The 14,336-nt window shown below is 66.2% G+C and overlaps 2 protein-coding genes across 2 annotated transcripts in view; one reads left to right on the top strand and one right to left on the bottom strand.

Moving 5' to 3' along the window:
• The window catches only part of LAMA5 (laminin subunit alpha 5), a 68,207-nt gene extending 58,690 nt beyond the window's left edge, over positions 1 to 9,517 (top strand). The window contains exons 55-84 of the mRNA XM_007954717.2: positions 56 to 167; positions 460 to 630; positions 750 to 946; positions 1,122 to 1,238; positions 1,374 to 1,528; positions 1,806 to 1,947; positions 2,034 to 2,136; positions 2,362 to 2,472; positions 3,266 to 3,445; positions 3,582 to 3,730; positions 3,849 to 4,019; positions 4,100 to 4,236; positions 4,368 to 4,521; positions 4,697 to 4,830; positions 4,911 to 5,073; positions 5,406 to 5,531; positions 5,618 to 5,766; positions 6,242 to 6,374; positions 6,464 to 6,607; positions 6,755 to 6,885; positions 7,025 to 7,195; positions 7,289 to 7,424; positions 7,508 to 7,644; positions 7,776 to 7,968; positions 8,095 to 8,259; positions 8,356 to 8,518; positions 8,677 to 8,810; positions 8,897 to 8,990; positions 9,152 to 9,271; positions 9,378 to 9,517. Coding sequence (XP_007952908.2) covers positions 56 to 167; positions 460 to 630; positions 750 to 946; positions 1,122 to 1,238; positions 1,374 to 1,528; positions 1,806 to 1,947; positions 2,034 to 2,136; positions 2,362 to 2,472; positions 3,266 to 3,445; positions 3,582 to 3,730; positions 3,849 to 4,019; positions 4,100 to 4,236; positions 4,368 to 4,521; positions 4,697 to 4,830; positions 4,911 to 5,073; positions 5,406 to 5,531; positions 5,618 to 5,766; positions 6,242 to 6,374; positions 6,464 to 6,607; positions 6,755 to 6,885; positions 7,025 to 7,195; positions 7,289 to 7,424; positions 7,508 to 7,644; positions 7,776 to 7,968; positions 8,095 to 8,259; positions 8,356 to 8,518; positions 8,677 to 8,810; positions 8,897 to 8,990; positions 9,152 to 9,271; positions 9,378 to 9,517 — 4,332 coding nt within the window. The remainder of the gene's footprint in view (positions 1 to 55; positions 168 to 459; positions 631 to 749; positions 947 to 1,121; positions 1,239 to 1,373; positions 1,529 to 1,805; positions 1,948 to 2,033; positions 2,137 to 2,361; positions 2,473 to 3,265; positions 3,446 to 3,581; positions 3,731 to 3,848; positions 4,020 to 4,099; positions 4,237 to 4,367; positions 4,522 to 4,696; positions 4,831 to 4,910; positions 5,074 to 5,405; positions 5,532 to 5,617; positions 5,767 to 6,241; positions 6,375 to 6,463; positions 6,608 to 6,754; positions 6,886 to 7,024; positions 7,196 to 7,288; positions 7,425 to 7,507; positions 7,645 to 7,775; positions 7,969 to 8,094; positions 8,260 to 8,355; positions 8,519 to 8,676; positions 8,811 to 8,896; positions 8,991 to 9,151; positions 9,272 to 9,377) is intronic.
• Positions 9,518 to 10,211: 694 nt separating this feature from the next.
• Positions 10,212 to 14,336, bottom strand: part of ADRM1 (ADRM1 26S proteasome ubiquitin receptor) — a 9,770-nt gene continuing 5,645 nt past the window's right edge. The window contains exons 4-12 of the mRNA XM_007954718.2: positions 14,245 to 14,331; positions 13,646 to 13,762; positions 12,658 to 12,781; positions 11,932 to 12,018; positions 11,396 to 11,477; positions 11,000 to 11,232; positions 10,650 to 10,807; positions 10,455 to 10,557; positions 10,212 to 10,318 (exon numbers count right to left, since the gene is read on the bottom strand). Coding sequence (XP_007952909.1) covers positions 10,212 to 10,318; positions 10,455 to 10,557; positions 10,650 to 10,807; positions 11,000 to 11,232; positions 11,396 to 11,477; positions 11,932 to 12,018; positions 12,658 to 12,781; positions 13,646 to 13,762; positions 14,245 to 14,331 — 1,098 coding nt within the window. The remainder of the gene's footprint in view (positions 10,319 to 10,454; positions 10,558 to 10,649; positions 10,808 to 10,999; positions 11,233 to 11,395; positions 11,478 to 11,931; positions 12,019 to 12,657; positions 12,782 to 13,645; positions 13,763 to 14,244; positions 14,332 to 14,336) is intronic.

A 14,336-nucleotide genomic window follows, 5' to 3' on the forward strand; every position in this document is an offset into this window, starting at 1 on the left:
TTGCACCTCTGCGGCCCTTGGGGCTCAGTGCTGAGGGACCTCGTTCTGTCCGCAGGCAGCGGGAGTCCGGGAGAAGGCGGGCTGGCTCCTGGGCGATGCTGAGACCATGCAGGGCCGGGTGCAGGCACTCCTGACTGCCGTCCAGGCAGTGGCTGGAACCCTGAGCGGTAGGGGCTGGCTGAGGGGCAGGGCACGGGCTCCCTGGGACCCTTGGCTGGGTTTGGGCGTCTGGTGGGGGGAAGCAAGGGCCTGTGGTCCCTGTGGTGGGCTAGCCCCCTGCCCTAGGACACTGTGGCTCCTAGAAGAACCGGCCACTTAGATATTTCCACCTGGATGATGGGGCTGGGTGTGGGGGTGTCCAGGTGGCCTCAGGTTTGTGATTGGGAACCGAGAGGGTCTTGGGCTTGGCAGCCAGCAGGCAGAGGGTCCAAGGACCCTTCCCTCCCCTCCCACCCGCAGAGCTCGCGGCCCAGACAGACCGCCTGTTGCCAGCAAATGCCTCGGCCCCATCGGGCGAGCAGCTGCGTCAGACGCTGGCCGAGGTGCAGAGGCTACTTAAGGAGATGCAGACGCGGGACCTGGGGGCCCCGCGGGCAGTGGCTGAGGCTGAGCTGGATGAGGCTCAGAGAGGTGAGGAGACGTCAGGGGCTGGCAGAGGGTGGAGGGGCCCCCAGGGGCTGTTGGGGACCACGGGGGGGCTGGGCAGGGGCCGCCTCAGTACTCCCCCTCCCACCTCGGGTCCTGTGCAGTGCTGGCCCACGTGCGAGAGCAGCTGACCAGCCTCTGGGAGGGAAACCAGGCGCTGGCCGCCCACGCCCGCAACCAGCTGGCCCAGCATGAGGCTGGCCTCATGGACCTGCGAGAGGCCCTGAACCGGGCAGTGGGGACCGTCAGTGAGGCGGAGGGGCTCAACAGCCGAAACCAGGAGCGACTGGAGGAAGCCTTGGTGAGGGCACCGACGTGCAGGCGGGCAGTGGCCCCTGGCCTCTCCCTCCTCCCGTCGCCCCCCTTCCCTGCCACAGCCTTGGGTTCATCGCATTCTCACCCCCATCACCTCTGGAGCCCTGCTGTCCCTCCCCACCTCACTGCCCTCACCCCCCTCCCCCCACATCTGTCTCCAGCAACAAAGGCAGGCGCTGTCCCAGGACAACGGAGCCGTGCAGGCCACCCTGCAGGCTGCCAGGGACACCCTGGCCCGGGTCTCAGGGCTCCTGCGGGGCATGGACGAGGCTAAGGAGGTGAGCATCCCGTTCCTGCTGCCCCCCGCCAGGCGCCCAGGACCACACCCGGGTGTCTGATGGGGGCCAGACCAGGTGGGCAGCATGGGGATGCCTGAGGCCCCACTGCAGCCAGCCCACTGCCTGTCCACCCAGGAGTATGAGCGCCTGGCCGCCAGCCTGGACGGGGCACGGACCCCACTGCTAGAGAAGATGCAGACCTTCTCCCCCGCCAGCAGCCAGGTGGACGTGGTGGAGGCCGCTGAGGCCCACGCACAGCGGCTGGGCCAGCTGGCGCACAACCTCTCCAGGTGTGGGGGCCGAGGACGCAGCCCAGGTCCTGCCACGTTTAGTCGGTCCACAGGGCTCCTGGGGGAGGCCTGGTCTTAGGAGGAGCCAGGCCACTCCTGGCACTGCTGGAAGGCGGGCCTGCATTGGCCCAGCCGGTGGCGGGACGTAGAGGCAAGGGCTCTGAGGCTGAGTCCACAGGCTGCTGGCTGTGAGGGGCGTGAGAGTGGCAGAGGCCGTGGGCCAGACAGGGGACGCCCGATCGTCCCCACGTCCCTCTAACCTCTGCTTCCACCGCAGCATCATCCGTGGCATCAACCAGGACCGTGTCATCCAGCGGGCCATCGCGGCCTCCGACGCCTACGCTAGCATCCTGCGGGCAGTGCAGGCTGCTGATGGGGCCGCCGGACACGCCCTGCTCGAGGCCAGCCAGGCCTGGGCGGTGAGTCCCCAGCTCCCAGGTGCCCCGCCCCTGCCCGCTCTGCACAGGCTGCAGGGAGTGAGGACAGCTTGTCCATGTGTCCACAGACGGTGGTACAGCAGGGCCTAGGAGCCCGAGCCCGTGAGCTGCGGGCCAACAGCAGTGTCCTGGAAGAGGCCAGCCTGGGCCAGCAGCGGCAGCTGGGCCGCGGTGAGTGCCGGCTGGGTGGAGGCCGGTCAGAGCAGAAACCTGTGGCAAATCCTGCGTTTTCTTGTCCATAAAACGGGAGGAGACAGCAGTACTCAGGGACGTCAGGGAGGACGTGTTTGCGCTAAGCTGAGCCGGACCCGTGTTTCTGTCCATCTGCTCATCTCTCTATACGTGGTGCCCTTGCATGTGGGCAGGCCTCTCTAAGTGAGCCCCATGCCCCCACAGTGTGGGCCGCCCTGCAGGGCACTGGGACCCAGCTCCAAGACGCCCGTGCCAGGAAGGACCAGCTGGTGACACAGATCCGTGACGCACAGGCCATGTTGGCCATGGACACAGGTATGGAGCCCCATCTCCCTTCCCACCCCCACTAGGGCCGCAGGAGGCCCGGCCCCTGGCCCGCTGTGCACTTCCGGACGCCGTCCAGGAGGGCCTAGCAGTGTGGGTGTGTTCGCACCCATGCGGGCAGAGCTGATGGCTACAGCAGCCACTGAGCGTGTGCATTGTGAGCACACAGCCAAGGACATGAACAGACACGTGCCCAGCCTCCGCAGACTTGACTGTGACTTGCTCCTAGGCCCATGGTACCACGTTGGGCAGCACGGGTGAGGTGCCAGGGCCCAGCCTGAAACACAGACTAAAGGCCGTGGGTGTGACTAAAAGACATGGGTGTGGTCGGAGACATGACAGTTGCTGGACGGCCACAGGAGTGTTCTGGGAAGCGAAGCGGGGCCGTGGACAGCTTGGATCTGGGTGGTCGGGGCTGGCTCTGGACAAGAAAGGACCGCCTTTGGTGTGGGAGGGTGGGCGCTGGGGACCAGGCGGCCACGTGGCCAGAGTGAAGTGGCTGGGGTGAGGAAGGTGCTGGCAAAAGAGAGGTGTGGTTGGACTGTGCTTTTCACACCCACATTGGGGTCTCTGAGGCTGGGGAAGGGCTGGGGAAGAGGTGCCGGGGCAGGTTCACAGGAGGGCCGTGGCCGGAGGTGAGGGGCAGGGGGTGCCCAGCGTGGCCCCCGGGTTTGGCCTGAGAGCTGGTGCCGTCTCCACAATGAGGAGGGCACCTGGAGGGGGTTTGGGGACATGGAGAACAGCGCGCAAGGACCCCCACAAAGGCACCCTGTGCCCACCACAGACGCAACGAGCGAGAAGATTGCCCATGCGAAGGCCGTGGCTGCTGAGGCCCAGGACACGGCTGCGCGTGTCCAGTCCCGGCTTCAGGGCATGCGGGACAACCTGGATCAGTGGCAGGGCCAGTTCGGGGGTCTGCGGGGCCAGGACCTGGATGAGGCAGTGCGTGACGCTGGCCGCTCGGGTGAGCACTGTGTTGACCCTCTTCCTCACTGGGCGGCTGCCCTCAGGGGCTCTGCATGGGGGTCCGGCCACACTCCTGGGTCCCGGGCGTGGGGAGGTGGACAGCTGCATTCTCGGGGCCACCTCCCGCCCTGCAGTGTCCACCCTGGAGAAGACACTGCCACAGCTACTGGCCAAGCTGACCCTGCTCGAAGGCCGGGGTGGCCACAACGCCAGCCTGGCCCTGTCTGCCAGCATCGCCCGCGTGCGCCAGCTCATTGCCCAGGCCCGGGGTGCGGCCAGCAAGGTGGGCATGGACCCCAGGGGGGGTGCAGATCCTGGTGGATGATGGGGTTTGTGTCTGGGAACCAGCAGGTGAGCGTAGCCCCTGGAGGGCGCTGATGGGCTCGTGTATTCCAACCCAGGTCAAGGTGTCCATGAAATTCAACGGGCGCTCCGGGGTACAGCTGCGCACCCCACGGGACCTGGCCGACCTCGCCGCCTACACTGCCCTCAAGTTCTACCTGCAGAGCCCAGAGCCGGCTCCCGGCCACACTGCCGGGGACCACTTCGTGCTGTATATGGGCAGTCGCCAGGTACCACAGGGCAGTGCGCTCTCAGGGTGGAGCTGGCTGGTGCCCTGGTCTGCACTTCACTGAGTCCCCCCACCCCACAGGCCACTGGTGACTACATGGGCGTGGCCCTGCGCGACCAGAAGGTGCACTGGGTGTACCGACTTGGGGAGGCAGGCCCCACGGTCCTCAGCATCGACGAGGACATTGGGGAACAGTTTGCAGCCGTCAGTATCGACAGGTCGGCCGCCACCTGCACCGTGCTTGGCCCTGCCTGCCGCCACCTGCCCATCCCATCCCCTCGCAGCCCTGCCTTTCTCCCTGGGCTCCAGGGCAGCCCTGCACCTCTCACCACCCTGCCTTTGCCCTCAGGACCCTCCAGTACGGCCACATGTCCATCACGGTGGAAAAGCAGATGGTCCATGAGACCAAGGGTGACACAGTGGCCCCCGGGGCCGAGGGGCTGCTCAGCCTGCAGCCTGATGACTTTGTCTTCTACGTGGGTGGCTACCCTGGCAACTTTACGGTGAGCCCGCCAGGCATGGCTTAGGGATTAGCCCTCCTCCTGTGCCCCAGGAAGTCCTTCCTGGTGTCTACCTGCAGTCACTCCCGCTGCAGTCTGAACTCTCGTCCCTGTGGCCTGCCCTGGGTGGGGAGGGCCCTCTGCGTGTGCTGCTCCTGACCATGTGTGGTGCCCACAGCCCCCACCACCCCTCCGTGTCCCTGGCTACCGCGGCTGCATTGAGCTGGGCACACTGAACGAGGAGGTGATCAGCCTGTACAACTTCGAGAGGACCTTCCGGCTGGACACGGCCATCGACAAGCCCTGTGCTCGGTGCGTGGGCCCAGCCAGCCCTCCCTGCTCTCCTCATTGGCCCTCCCACCACCTGCTGACCTCTGACCTCTGACTCGCAGCTCCAAGTCAACGGGTGACCCCTGGCTCACCGACGGCTCCTACCTGGATGGCTCCGGCTTTGCCCGCATCAGCTTCGAAAGCCAGATCAGCCACACCAAGCGCTTCGACCAGGAGTTGCGGCTGGTGTCCTCCAATGGCGTGGTCTTCTTCCTCCAGCACCAGGCACACCCGCACCACCCCCCATGCTAACCCCACGTGGGCTGAGCCCGCCCTCCCTGGGCTGACCCCGCCCACCCTGGGCTGACCCCGCCCTCCCTGGGCTGACCCTGCCTACCCTGGGCTGACCCCGCCCTCCCTGGGCTGACCCTGCCCCCACCACACCCTATGTGGTCCCCATCCTCTACACTAGGACCTGTAGCCCTGTGCCAATGCTTGGAGGGGAGCCAGTGGGGCGGGGGGCAGTGAGCAGGAAAGATGTGCTGAACGCTCTCCACCTCAGCCCTGTCCTCCCCCCACCCCTGCCCCCTTCTGCACTGACCATGCTCTGTCCCCAGGACCAGTTCCTATGCCTGGCCGTCCGTGAGGGCCGCCTGCTGCTCCTCTATGACTTTGGTGCAGGCCTGAAGGTGGCCACCCCGATCCTGTCGTCCCCGCCGACACTGACTGCGGCTAGCAAGGCGGTGAGGCCCGGCCAGCGGGTGGCAGCTGGTAGCTGGGGGCAGAACCCCCGCCGCCTGCCCTGACGGCCCCGGACGGTCCCACCCAGGTCCAGGTGTTCCTGCTTGGTGGGGCCCGCAAGCGGGTGCTGGTGCGTGTGGAGAGGGTCACGGTGTTCAGTGTGGATCAGGAAAACTCTCTGGAGCATGCCGAGGCCTACTACCTGGGGGGGGTGCCACCAGGCCTGCTGCCCTCAAGGTGAGGCAAGCCCTGGCTGCCACCACGGCCGGCTGCTGCGGGGCGGGTGGGCGAGCGGGGGTGTGGAGGCACATCCTGTCCTGACCCGCCCTGACCTGGCACCACTGCCCTGACCCCCACCCTAACCGCGCACCCTGACCCCACACCGCTGCTCTGACCCCGCCCTGACCCTGTACCACTGCTCTGACCCCCTCCTTGCCCCTGACTCCTAACCCCGCCCTGACCCTTTCCCTGACCCCGACCCCTGCTCTGACCCCCACCCTGACCCCACACCACTGCCCTGAGCCCGCCCTGAACCCCACCCTGACCCTGCACTACTGCCCTGACCCCCACCCTGACCCCACACCACTGCTCTGACCCCCACCCTGCCCCTGACTCCTGACCCCTGCCCTGCCCCTGACCCCAACCCTGACCCTGTACCACTGCTCTGACCCCAACCCCTGCCCTGACCCCTCCTGCCCCTGGCCCGCACCAGCCTGCGACAGCTCTTCCCCTCTGGAGGCTCCATCCGCGGCTGCGTTAAGGGCATCAAAGCCCTGGGCAAGTACGTCGACCTGAAGAGGCTCAACACCACGGGCATCAGTGCTGGCTGCACAGCCGACCTCCTGGTGAGCCTGCCCTGCCCCTGTCCTCAGGGCCTTCCCCCCAGGCTGGGCCCTTCCAGGCTGGAGGGACACTCAGCCGTCCCGCCCCGCAGGTGGAACGGGCCATGACCTTCCACGGCCACGGCTTCCTGCCCCTGGAGCTCACGGATGTGGCGTCTCTCTCGGGTGATGTCTACTCTGGCTTTGGCTTCCGCAGCACCCAGGACAGCGGCCTGCTCTTCTACCGAGCCTCCCCGGTGCGACTGCCCCGCCCCCAGCGCGCCCCGGGTCCGACCGCCCCTCCCGAGTCTGACCGTCCCCACCCAGACCCTGAGCCCCACCTGCCGCAGTGGCAGTCCGGGGCCTGCGGTGGCCCGGCCCGCTGACCTGGCCATTGTCCCCAGGATGGGCTGTGCCAAGTGTCCCTGCAGCAGGGCCACGTGACACTCCAGCTTCTGAGGACCGAGGTGAAAACTCGGGGGGCCTTCGCCGACGGAGCCCCCCACTATGTCACCTTCTACAGCAATGCCACCGGGTGAGGGCCCTGCAAGGCCTCTCCCGTCATCTGTGGGCGGAGGGTGGCAGGAAGGGACTCGCACGGCCCTGCTCAGGGAGGGTCTGGCTCTGGTGGGCGGGAGGCTGGGCTGGGCAGGGACTCACGGCCCCTCACGCAGGCTCTGGCTCTACGTGGATGACCAGCTGCAGCAGATGACGCCCCACCAGCGGCCACGCCCCGGGCTCCAGCCACAGCGTGACGGGTCCCCGCGGCTCCTTCTGGGAGGCTTGCCCGAGTCCGGTTCCTTTCGGAACTTCAGTGGCTGCATCAGCAATGTCTTTGTTCGGCGGTGAGCCAGGTGGATGGGGGGCAGTCAGATGGTGGGCGTAGGGGGTGGGTCCAGGCAGAGCTGTCTCCAGCTCTGACCCTGCACCCACTACAGGCTCTTGGGGCCACAGCGTGTGTTTGACCTGCAACAGAACGTAGGCGCTGTCAATGTGACCACCGGCTGCACACCAGCCCCTCAGGACCAGACTCTGAGGACAGGGCCGCCAGGATTGCGGGCCCCAGTACAGAAGGTGGGCAGAGTCCTGGGCTGTAGTGGTGGGCAGGCAAGGGGCTGCCCAGGCAGCCCCTCCGTGCATCACTCCTGTCCCCCCAGGCCTCCCGCCGCAGCCGCCACCCTGGCCAGGACCCTCTTTGCAGGCTGCCTGCATCTCTCCAGAGCCTCCAAGATGCCTATCAATTTGGAGGGGCCCTGTCCAGCCACTTGGAGTTTGCAGTGCCCCACAGAGCCTGGTCAGGGCCAGGCCGGGGCAGGTACAGTGGACTGGGGCAGGCACAGGCTGGGGAATTGGTGAAGCAGGCAGGGGGAGTGGGGGATAGGGTTGGGGGTGGCACTGCCTGCTGACACCCCCGCTGGCTCCCAGGTCCCAAGTCTCGATGCTCATACGGCCGCGTGCCCCACATGGCCTCCTGCTGCTCACTACCCCCCTGACACCCAGCAGCTCCTCCCTGGCACTTTTTCTGAACCACGGACACTTGGTTGCACAGACAGAGGGCGCCGGGCCCCGGCTCCATGTGCAGAGCCACCAGCGGTTACAGGCTGGCCGGTGGCACACGGTGAGGGGCTGGGTACAGGCTGGCCGGTGGCACACGGTGAGGGGCTGGGGAGGGGCTGGAGGAGCTCCAGAGAGGGCTGGGCGGGGTCTGGGTCCCTTGACGCTTGCCCTCCCATCCCCACTGCAGGTGTCTGTGCGCTGGGACCGGAACAGGATCCAGCTGGTGACAGACAGGACCCGGGTCTGGGGCCAGAAAGGGCCCCACCACCAGCACCAGGGCACACAGGGCCCCCAGCCTGGCACCCTTTTTGTGGGGGGCCTCCCACCTGGTGGCCACAGCCCCCAGCTCCCGGTGAGAGCTCTGCCCGGCCCACCCACTCATCCACCCACAGGGCTGTGCCTTCTAGGCAGCCCCGGAGCCTGACCCTTCTGTCCCTCTGCTCCCCAGGTGGCCCTCGGCGGCTTGGGGTTCAGTGGCTGTGTGAAGAGGCTAAGGTGGAACGGGCAGCTGCTGGGGTCCCCCACACGGATGACAGGGGTCACACCCTGCTATTCAGGCCCCCTGGAGGCAGGCTTGTTCTTTGCTGGCAGTGGGGGTGTCGTCACTCTAGGTCTGTGGCCACCGGAACCCCTCCGTCGCCCTGGATGCCCTTAGCACAGTGGGCTGGGATAGCGCCCAGGAAGGAGGGTCCTAGTTGCATCCTGGGGGGCTCTGGGTTGGGCCCTGGGCCCGGCCTTCCTCTCCCCTCACCCCCCACGGTCTCTGCAGCCCTCCCGTTGGTCCTGGAGCCCGAGCTGGGCCTGGAGCTGGAGGTACGGCCCCAGGCAACCAGCGGCCTGGTCTTCCACCTGGGCCAGGTGCAGACACCCCCCTACCTGCAGTTGCAGGTGTTGGAGAAGGAGGTGAGCTGGTGGGCACACACTCCTAGGCCATGGCCTCAGATGGGCAGGCTGGCTTGACTTTTCCCACGCTCACTCCCCCGCCACAGGTTGTGCTTTGGGGGGACAGTGGGACAGGCGAGTTTTCCACTCTGCTGACACATCCCACAGTCCTGTGCGACGGACAGTGGCATCGTCTCACAGGTAAGCCAGCCCCTCCTCTGCAAGGCGGGGCCAGGAGTGGGATGGGACCTCCACGGCAGGGGTGGGGGAGCACACGACAGCCTCCCTCAACACTTCAATGCTGGTGCAGGGCACGGGGTGGGCTGGGCGCACTCTGAGCCCCAAGGAACCTGTGCCCACAGTGACCTGGGGCGGGTCTGGGATCCGGCTGGCGGTGGATGCCAGGAGCAATCATACCCTGGGCCCTGCACTGGCGGCCTCTACCAGTGCCCTCACACTTCTGCACCTGGGGAACCTGCCCGGTGAGTGTGGCCATGGCCCCGAGCGAGGGGGCAGCCCAGGTCGGGGACCCACGGGCAGATGGCCCCGTTCTCCCCACCAGCCAGCCTTCCTCTCCTTGCACCCCAGAGCTCATGGGCACCACCACCGGGCCCCCAGCCTACCGCGGCTGCATGAGGGATCTGCAGGTCAACGGGGCACCCGTCAGCGTGACGCGTTCCCTAAGCATCCAGGGGTCTGTGTGGGCCGGCGGCTGCCCGGTCACATAGTGCAGCAGCCCCCAGCAGGATCCCGGAATGAGCCTGTCTCCCCCACGTGCCACAGCAGCCACCCAGGCCCTGCTGGCAGAGAGGGGTGGCTGGCTTGGTGGCCAACAAACGTACTTGTCCTGTCCCGACCCTGGTGACGGATTTTATCTCCAGAAATAGTTTAAATTATGACCAATGTTTTCAGTGGAGAAGGTGAAAGGCTGTAAGATGGGGTTCTGTCCTTCCTGTCCCTCATTTCTTAACTGAGCTTTTTCTTCCACCGATTCTGAAGGTCCTGGGGGCTGTGCATCACTGGGTCTTGCTTTATAAAAAGAAAATTAAAAATAACCTGTTGGTTCAACCAAGTGTTGACTCTAAGCGCAGTCCGAACAGACGCTGGGGGGCTGGTGTGGCTGGCTGTGGCCGGAGGGTCTTCCAGCCCCGCTCTGTCCTACTGAGCCACCCCAGACGGGTACCTGGAGCCAGCCCTGTACCGTAGTGCCCTGCTGCTGGTGCTGACACCCAGGGAGCTAGGGCCTCCTCAGGCCAGGGGGACGGGCTGGAGGGGGCACTCCAGCCCACACACAGGACCCGAGCCAGCACGTGAAAGACAGACTTTATTGAGGGTGTTCAAGCAGGTACGCAGGTCTCGAGTCAACCAACGCCACTACTGAAGCCCTAGCCACAGAAGCCCCTTCCGTCGGGGACACGGACCCTAGTCCAAGCTCATGTCCTCCTCGTCGTCCTTCTTGTCTTTCGTGTCGCCCTCCTTCGGCTCCGACTTGGCGCTGCTCTGCATGGCTTTGGCAAATGCTTCCACATCTACACAGCATTTAAAACGCAAGGCAGCTCCTCCCAGCTCTCCAACACGGCTAACCCCACACACAGACACAACGGGCATCCCCGCCTGCGAGACCACCAGGCCCCGCGGGGACGTGGCGGCGGCACGGGTACTCACCACCCTTGTTGGCGGCCTCCACGGCCTCCGCGGGCAGACCAAACTGGTACATGAGGGGGCCCAGCTGCCCCGAGGCCAAGGCCGCACTGAACATGCCCAGGGCCTGCAGGGAGAACCACAGAGTCGGAGCTAGCCCTTCCTCGGTCCCTGCTCACCACCCCTGGCCGCAGTGAGGGCCACCACCCGCCGTGTCACCTGCTGGAACTGAGGTGAGGTCAGTGTGTTCTGGATCTCCTCTGCCGTCTGGGGCAGCGACTCCCCCGAGGGAAGGTAGGGCAGTAAGCGCTCCTGGACGTCGGCGTTGGCCAGGATGGGAGCCATGATCTCAGGCGTGAGCACACTGGCCAGGTCAACTAGGAGGCAGACACGGTGGTCGGTGGCCGCATGCCGGCCTGGACCCCTCCCCACGACAGACAGAGCCAGCCTCCAGGCCGCACGATCAGATAGGCAGAGGCAACGGGCAGCAAACATCAGGCTGTGTGGGCCCACAGATGTGCTGGCCGTGCGCCGGGTACAGGCAGGGCTGCCGGCACGTACACCTCTACCTTGCTGGCTGCCGCCTGTCCCTGCCGGCACGTTCATGGTCGCCAAGATGCTCTGCAGGTCGCTGAGCTGGATGGGCTGGGTCGGGCTGGCTGCCGTGCTGGCTCCGTCACCTGAACTGGGCGCGGGGCTCGGGCTGCTCGCAGAGGCGGCTGCTGGTGCAGAAGGGGCTGGGGTGGGGCGAGTGGAGGAGGTGGTGGAGGACGGGGTGACGGCGGCTGACTGGCTCCGGGAGCTGGCGGGAGGCATGCAGAGAGCACCGCTGCATCTGAGCAGGATGCCTGGAAGGCACAGCCTACCAAGCATCCACACGCTTGTACCCCGCCCCAGACCTTGGGGGGACCTTCCTTGGGGAAGGGTGGGTGTGTGGGGAGAGGCGGGGAGAGGCCTGGGCTCACCTGGATGACGAGCTGCTGGCCGGAGGCCCTCCACTGCCTAGCAGACTGGCCAGGCCCGGCCCGGTCAGGGCGCCAAGCCCACCTACAAGGAACAGATAAGCAGGTGCCCAGGGAAGGGCAGGCATGCAGGCACGCCGGCCCCCAGCCAGAGGAGCAGGCCTTCCAGCACCAGGGCGGGTAGTGAGCAGGGGAGGAGCCAAGCCAGGCGGTGCCCAGACCTGTGGGTGAACGCAGTGGCCCGAGGGGAGCAGGGCAGCAGCAGCCCAGGTTGCAGGGCTCTGTACGTTTCCACACAGCCTCATCATCCTGTTCCCACCCCTCCGCCAGTCACACACTCAGCCCGAGCAAACCTCCCTCTGCCCAGGCACGAGGCTGGGAGGGCCAACCTGCCCATGGGAGCCGGGGTGGTCCAGTCCTCAAGCCCGGTGCCTCAGCCAGCCCCCCAGCTTCTGCCCCGGGTCCGAAGCATCCCTTCAACAGAACCAGGGAGCAACCCCACCCGGCGCAGGGCGTCCACATGGCGGCAGGTGACTCACCCAGTCCTCCCAGGCCGGCTGGTCCGATCAGCTGCATCAGCTGGCTGTGGCTCATGTTACCCAGCAGGCTCTGCAGGCCGCCCTCACCTGGGGGGGGGGAGGTGCTCAGTGCACCCACCCCGTGGGAGCCCCCCACCCCGACCCGGCCAGCTCCGCAGGCCGCCCTACCCTAGGCAGGGAGAGAAAAAGGTGCCCAGTGCGTCCCCCCCCGCCCGGGAGCCCCCCACCCCGACCCAACCAGCTCTGCAGGCTGCCCTCCCCTAGGCAGGGAGAGAAAGGTGCCCAGTGCATCCCCGCCCCCTGCCCGGGAGCCCCCCAGCCGCCACCCATCCAGCTCTGCAGGCCACCTTCCCGTGGGGGGGGTTGCTAGTGCACCTACCCCTACCTGTGTGCCCACCTCACAACCCCCTTCAGAGAAAATAAGAGAAGGAGAGACAGAGAGGGGAAGTGCTGACCACATCCTGCACACCCACCAGGTCCCCCTGGAACCAGGTCCCCCCAAAAGACGGGTGGGCTCAGTGTGGCCGACAGCGCACCCCACCCAATCCATCTCCCCTGGAAGGAGACAGGCAAAAAAACAGAAACGCCGGCCAGTGAAGACTTGGGCCAACCCGCAACCCAAGGAGGTGCATCTACTTCCAACTCTCCACCTCCACCAACACCAACCAGCGCCTGCCCCACCACACTGAGACCACCCAAGCAGCCCAGCACAGGGTGGGCCGTTACCGCCGAGCGCAGAGAGCTCGTGGCCACTGCTGCCGCTGGTCCCCAGTGCACCGGGCATCGGGGGGTTGTTCAGGTACTCGTTGACCTTCCGACAGTGCTCCTCGTCCTGGTCCGTCTTCGGCTCCTGGAGGACAGTGACACAACGGCCAGGTCCCGGGCCAGCCCCACCCCACGGCCGTGGCTGCTGCTCACACCAAGGGGCCCAAGGCTGCCCGTGGCCACATGAGGTCACCGGGCTACTCCAGCTCCGGCTTTCCAGGCACGTGTGAAAGCTCGCACAGTAAAAGCCCTGCTCCCCTCCTCCCCACCTCGGCTCGTCCCAACCCACGTGCCCGCCAGTGCTGCCTTTTAGCAGAGTGACCCTTCAGGGACACACAGTCAGAGCCCAGAGAACACTGAGGCTGATGGGACACAGCACGTGGTGGGGGGCCACCAGGGAGTCTCCTCCAGAGCCGCAAGGCGGAGCCAGCAGCCAACTAGCCCCCACCGTGCACGCTGCATGGCCCAGGGGACAGCGCAAGGAACGTGAGAGGCAGACGGCCAACCAGGGCAAAACCGGAAAGAGTCGGAAGTGTGGAAGGTCATCGCGTTTAACGGCTTCTACAGGCAAAGCTGAGGACAGACACACTGTGCACTGGGATGGCAGCCCGGCCCCCGAACATCACTGTAAATAAAGTTTTATTGGCACTGGCTGCTTCAGAGCTGTGTTGAGACAGACCACTGGGTCCCCAAAGTGGAAACAGCCTCTTCCCTGGCCTTATCCAGGACGTGGCCGCCTGCCCTAATGCTGGCGGAGGGCTTGTGTGTCAGCCTCTGGGGGCACTGTCACAACCACAAACACATACATGCAGTGGCCAAGTCCCCATCTAGGCAGATGACACACCTGCATGTGATGTCACAAGCCCGCAAGGAAGCGGCTCGTTAGGGGCTCATTTTCCCCAACAACCTTCCAACCGACACGGAGAAAACAAACACCCCCTCCCCCCACCTGCATCCAGAAGAAGAGCCGCTTGGATCCCGCCTTGAACTTGAGCACGTAGACCCTCCCGCTGGGGCACTGGGGCACTCGCTTGAACTCACAGTCGTCAGGGAAGATGATCAAGTCCTACGAAGACACGAGGGCAGGGAAGAGGGACCATGGCACAAACAGGCTCACTGCTCCCGAACCCTTGGATACGTGGCACCCTGAGGGGGCCCTCACCTGGGTTCTCTGCAGAGACCCACCCCCGCCAGCGCAGAGCGCAAGTGGGGCTGGCACAGGGCAGCCGCTCGGGACAGAGCAGGTGGGCTGCGGGTCTCTTGGGACCCCGCGCACGGTAGGGCCACGCTCCGGTCCCACGCTCCAGGCCCCTGTCACCACCCACCCAAAGCGCCCTTTGTCGCTTTTCCTTCACGGGGCAGCTATCTGTAAGCATCTCCAGCATCCACGCCGTTTCACCCGGGAGGCGTGGGCAGGCCAGCCGCGACCTGCTGGCGCAGGACAGACAACTGATGCCGAAAACCAAGCGGCGCTGGGCCGAGGCGCGCGCAGCTCCCGGGGCCCGCAGTCCCCCCAGGCCCCGGGCAGCTCCCGGGCGCGGCACTCACGTCCTCCACGCTGCCCGACGTCCGGTCCTTCCAGCAGAAGTGAATGAGGGAGTCGTCCGTCTGCTGGATGTACACCAGCCCCTTGCGCTTGT

Source organism: Orycteropus afer, unplaced genomic scaffold (assembly GCF_000298275.1).
Source record: "Orycteropus afer afer isolate SDZICR_OR568_19922 unplaced genomic scaffold, OryAfe1.0 scaffold00469, whole genome shotgun sequence".
Classification (NCBI taxonomy): domain Eukaryota; kingdom Metazoa; phylum Chordata; class Mammalia; order Tubulidentata; family Orycteropodidae; genus Orycteropus; species Orycteropus afer.